Below are 6,000 nucleotides of genomic sequence, written 5' to 3'. Positions count from 1 at the left end.
AATTCCATGCAAGGACTGCCACAAACACTATGTAGGACAAACAGGAAAGAAGTTAGCCACCAGGATACATGAACACCAGCTAGCCACAAAAAGACACGACCCTCTCTCCCTCGTAGCCCTACACACGGATGAAAAAAGAAACCACCATTTCGACTGGGACAACACATGTGTCCTGGGACAGGCTAAGCAAAGACATGCCAGAGAATTCCTAGAAGCCTGGCACTCCAACCACAATGCCATTACCAAACACATAGATTTAGATACCATCTATCAACCCCTCAGAAAACGAACAGGAAATGACATCACCACAAACCCCTGGAACCCCATCCAGGACAAACATAAATAGAAAGCAGGAGACAACAGCTTCACTTCATTTGGAGGTCGCCACTGATGATGTTACCTAGCCGGGTAATGAAACGTCTCGATATCAAACTTACAGCTCAGCGAGCAAACCTACACCCTAAACGAAGTTGAGTTTTTTTTTAAAAACTGCCAACCTAAGTACAGGGAAAGATTTGCCAAACACCCTTCCAAATTTTAAAACAAATACATTTTATTTTAAAAATACAAAATGTACAGACTTCTATGTTCAAAACCAAAATCCAACATCATTTGACCAATGCCACAGTCATAATCATCTAGTTGACATTCACAAAACATGCAGAACAATTACAAGGAGCAAAATATGAAGCATCCATCTGGGATGCAGTTTTTACTAGCAGTGTGCCCATTATATAATGATCTGATCTGTTCCAGGCCTCATACTGGATGCCTGATATTAGAGCAGGAAACTCCTCCACAAAAAATAACTCAAAGACCATTAACATGCACATCATATCTGTTGGTAACATTTCACATCTTCATACAAGACAGCAGAATGTGTAAGAAGAAATGTTTTTAAAAATCAGACTAAGATGCTTACAAGCTTGATCTCTGATCTGCACTAAATCAGTAACACTCAGGGTGATGTATTAAGGTCACTTATGGTTGGATCCTAGTATCCCTGGGCTAGAGAAGTGAAAATCTCCGAGGGGTCCTCATTTAGATCCTTGTCAGATAAATTCTGTTTAAAAAAGTGCATGTCTATCACAGTATTTTTTTTTAATTGGCTCTGAGGGTTTTCAGTCCCCTGGCTCAAGATCCATGCTTTAGAAAACATGAACAAATACCTGCCAATTCTGTCGGTCTTAATGCCATATGGTGATTAGTACTTGCTTATCCAACTTTGCTGTTGTGTGTATTAAATTTTCCTCTGAAAGTTGTTGCTGGAAAGGAGAACAACTGTGCAATTGTATTTGAGACACAATTAACAATAAAAGAAAGTCCTTAGAAGGTAGCCATGGCAATGAGCTGCATTTTGTGTATATAGTTAGGAAAGATGACTCCCTGCTGGAAGACTACTGGCCACTACAAAATCTTATACCCAACAGTAATGGGACACTGCTACGTTACTATTCTCATCAACCTGTTAACACATTTAGACAATAATCACCCAATGAATGTCTGTATTTGGAAAAAGACATGTCATTGAGAAAACACTGCCACATTTTCTCAGCACAAGTAAAAACCTTTTAAACAGAGGCAGAAAACATAGACAACTTCAGCTTTGTGCAGATATACAAGTATTAATTTGGCTCATTGGGAGAGAGACATAGGCAGGGGTATCAGGATGAAACGTACTACTGCGAGCATCTATGAGTCATATTGCTACACATACATGGTGGTGGAAGAAAAAGGCCTTCAAAATTGGAAGCAAAAGAAAAAAAACTTATCAACTCATTGATTGTAGCCAGGAACTAGTCAATAAGCACAGTCAATCTGCGAATCATCAGGATATAATTTGTCGTCGGCTTGACTCACTTCATTTTCTCATAGAAGCACAGACCATCAAAATAGTTTTTAGGGTTTGCACATTCGGTTAATTTGCACATTTGGCTAAAATAGAGTTTAATTAGCTCCAGAAAAGCATGACATAGGTGAATGTTACTCTAGGTCTCACAATTAAATTAAAATCAGAGATATCACCATAACACTATTCCCCTGTATGCTAGGTCCCTATAAGTTGCCAGACTGAGATGGATCTAAACAGCATAATCACTTTAAAATTGAAAATTGGGAAAGATCACTTTGTTTTTTTTTTAAAAACAATAACAAATGGAATTGTGGAATCCTAAAGTGTTTCTGAAGATACCAGAATCTCTTTTAAGAGAGTGGAATTTAACAATTAAAAGTAATTCCACTGGTTTTGGTAAACAGAAAAGAAAGCCAAAATGTTTTGAAATACATGTAAAAACTATCAATAGCTTCATACTGTATCAAGGCAGCTGCACTGAAATTAAAAGAAAATAAATCAAAGGCAGCAATTGAAAATAAACTTAACGAAGTACAAATACCTACAAATCAAGGGTAACAATGAGAGGCACTGAGCACACCACAATCCAGTTCAGTACATGCATAGACTTCATTTCAAAGAATGCTGAAGTCATATTCATGTGCATTCATTATGTATTTACTGAAACATCAGTCAGGATATACATTTGCTCTCAGAGGCTCAGATGCAAACTGAAACAGGGTACAAACTACTAACCCAAGAAACTTTTCACATTGGTTTATGAAATGCTGCCCTGACACAATGATATATATGCCAGTAGAAATGTTCTGAGTTGATTGAACAAATTTAACAATATGGGCAGTTAAAATTTTGATAAGTAGCTCAAAGTGCACTAGGTTTATAAATACATTACTTGTATTCCATTGTAGAGTTTGAGCATGTTATATGTTGGCATGTTACCAATCTAATGTACTGTTGGAATGATAAGCATCTCTTCAACTGCTATTTAATTCCTTTGCATTGCATTAAGTACTGTTTAGGACATGTCACTAGCTGAAAAAATTTGTCAACAATTTCATTTCTGAGGTAGTCATTAATCATCAAATGATAGTTGTGGGGAAGGAAGAAAATAAAATCGCTTAAAACCAATGACTGGGATTAGCCCAGAGTTTTGTGATGAGACAGAAAAGAATATTTTCCTCATTTTGTCTTTGGAACCAAAAGGGAAAATAAAAAAAAGGACAGCACTTTGTGTGAGGGTATTCTTATGGTGCAGTAAGTATTGTATCTGTATTTCTACATCCAAATCTGTGGTGGTATTTATTGTGTATTCAAAACCTGTGCTTGACAACACAGGACTCAGTAATGTTAATAGTGCTGAATAATTTTCCCTTATTTTCCTGTTTAATATTTTCCACGCCTTTTGGATGGAGTTAAAGCTATTAATAAGATTAAAGTGGGTAATTTAAGCCCAAGTAGTGCACTACATTGCTTTTCCTCAAAACGTATGTCGGCTATTGTTTTCAAAAGCATCCATTTCTAAAGATTGCTTCAAGTTTTTTTTAAAAAGAATGTCAGTGATAACTTTTTTCTAGAGCTCTTTTGCAATACAGTAGCTAATGATTAAAAAAAGCAGAAGTATTAAGAGAGTTGAAGGATTAACATTCTGTTCATTATTTCCATGGTTTATTTTGGATGCTGCCTGTCTGGGCACGAACAGAGCTGCTGGAGGACTTCAATTGCATTCTTGATGATGAGAGATGACTGAAGCTGCCTAAAAGACATTAAATAAGAAGAATGAGAACATTTTCATTGCTAAGAAAATTGTTTTAAGCTAAATGTACTCATGGAATGGACAGCACTGAACCAAACAATGTAGCAACAATAGGAATGAATGTTGAAAATAGCCGAGAATGTCTTCTCTAATTGCCTCAGATAAAGACTCCTACCAGCATAGTATTAGGGGTGGAAAAGATGAAGTTAACAAAAAGTGATAGAGTACAGTTGAAATTATTAAAAGACAATTATTTTTCAATTTGAAAATTGCAACTTGCAGAAGACAAAGCAATAAGAAAGGTCAAATAATGAGTGTGTCCTATATTCATGCCTATTTTATAACTCACTCTCATGCCTGAAGAGGAGAACAGGTCAACAACATATAGCCAAAGCCTTCAATAGACAGCTGAAAATTCATTAAAGACTCTAAAGGGGATTTTACAAATCCACTCAAATGGTAGGAACTCCAGAGCTTTTGGCCTTAGTAGCTGAAGGCTCAGCAATCAGTGTGGTAAGTCATGACAGTAATGGACCAGAAACCAAGATTAGAGATTTCTCTTCAGAACAATGAAGCTGGGGAGGCAATTATAGAGGTAGTGAGGGGGAAAATTACAGAAGGGTTTTTAAAAAAGCATGACAATTTTTAAATCAATGCTTAGCCAGCCATCAACATAGGGTAGCCAGCACAGAGGTGATGGGTGAACAGGATTTTCCCTATTGGTACATCGTGAATAATGGCAAGATGGCTTAATTAGGTACGAATGAAACAAAACCCACAGGTTCTTGACATTGAGACACTCGCTCAATTAAGTCAGCAGGTTTTGGAGAATTCAGAATCTCACTGGTGTGTGGCAAGAAACTAATTTCAAATCATATGCATCTTATTAATATCCCAACCCAATGACTGATATTGCATTTTCAATCTTTTTCTCCCCAATCGAGAAACTTCACAAAACTTCAACTCCAAGGTAAATGAGAGTGTCAACGTGTCTTAGCAACTTCTATAGCAACTCGCAGAATGATGGTACCAACTTCCCTTCACATGGAACTGCTTTTCTGCATCAGGTCCCTCCATGGTCAATAGCCCCACTCTTCCTGGACCTTCATCCATGCAACTCCATGTCAGCAAAACACCAGTCTCACAACATTGTCATGCTTGCTCTTGGTCCAATGCAGCTACCACTTCAGGTTTCAAGCATCTACATTAGAATGGAGGAACAGCCAGGAATTGCATGCTCTTTGCAGGTCAGTTTGCACTGTGGAACGTCTTATGTTGCTACACAGGAATTTTAGGCTTGAATGAACCAGGCAGTCTCTAGGTTTTAGCCCATTTTTGACGCTCTGTACATTTAGGATTTATTGAGATACAGAGAGGCAGATTGTGTCTTAGCATGACTTCTTTTTTAAAGCACAGGAGGAGAGACAGGCAACTTACAGCAGAGGAAAGCATTCGTGAGCAAACGTATATCAGTTGGGGAGGGAGCAGACATGTGGCAAAAGCACATGTATTTGAAGAAAATTACGACGTGTGAAAGTCAAAGGTGATGAAATTTAATGGGATGAGATGAACTCCAGTAGTCAAAAGGTATAGGCACAATCAGTCAAAGGCCTTGTCTGATTCTAGCCTGTGGGTTAGCCACAGTCAGACATTTTGTCCAACGCAAGTGCAGGAGTACGTGCCCTTGCAGTCCAGGGATTGGGTAACAGTCAGTCCTCCAGGTCTAGTGCAGGCAATCTGGAGATTACATGTAGGTCAGTTGGAGTGCTGTTAAGGTATCAATCCAAGGGTAGACTGCAGTCATTCAGAGCAGCCCTGCCAAATGAGTGGGTGTAGTCAATCACTGGGGCTTGATCACTAATGGCATCTTATTAAGGGGTAATAAATGGGGTTATGAGGAGAGGGGACAAATTAAGTCTGGGATTGGGTTCAATGTCGTGGGTCACAGTGGGAACGGTGAACTGATAGGAAGCAATTGCAGATAGTTTGAGTATATGATGTTCCTTGGGATGTCAGGAAGCAGAGGGAAGAGGGGAGCACTTGCCCTTGCAGAATGCAGGAGATCACCGACCATCCTGCAGCATTTTCACACTGCAAGCAGCACTAACTTGTGCTGCTGTTTCTGTCCAGGCTGGCTGGGTCTGGTGACATAGTCTCTTTTTGTGGTCAGCAGGCAAGAGGATTAACCAGCTCTCCACCACCTTGTTTACCAGAACTTTGTTCAGGAATCAAGTTTAATTTTCTTATGTAGAATTTGGCCAGAGTGGAGAGGTAAGCACCACCAGTGTGAAGGGTAGTTTTTGGCTTGTAGTGTCTGAAGTGGTGACTAATTTGGCTTTGCATATGATGCCGGGGCCTCAGAATAAGATGAAATGCTCTCCATTGCCAAGAAGGT

At 38.9% G+C, this 6,000-nt stretch overlaps 1 protein-coding gene across 1 annotated transcript in view; it reads right to left on the bottom strand.

Annotated features, from left to right (window-relative positions):
• Positions 1 to 532: 532 nt before the first annotated feature.
• cep41 (centrosomal protein 41) overlaps positions 533 to 6,000 on the bottom strand; it is a 49,154-nt gene continuing 43,686 nt past the window's right edge. The window contains exon 11 of the mRNA XM_060843112.1: positions 533 to 3,605. Within this exon, the coding sequence (XP_060699095.1) occupies positions 3,505 to 3,605 (101 nt within the window). The 3' untranslated portion in view covers positions 533 to 3,504. The remainder of the gene's footprint in view (positions 3,606 to 6,000) is intronic.

The sequence above is a fragment of the Hemiscyllium ocellatum genome, chromosome 23 (assembly GCF_020745735.1).
Source record: "Hemiscyllium ocellatum isolate sHemOce1 chromosome 23, sHemOce1.pat.X.cur, whole genome shotgun sequence".
NCBI classification, from domain to species: Eukaryota; Metazoa; Chordata; class Chondrichthyes; order Orectolobiformes; family Hemiscylliidae; genus Hemiscyllium; species Hemiscyllium ocellatum.
The sequence above is the reverse complement of the archived record's forward strand: the minus strand, read 5'-3'. Positions and strand labels throughout refer to the sequence as shown.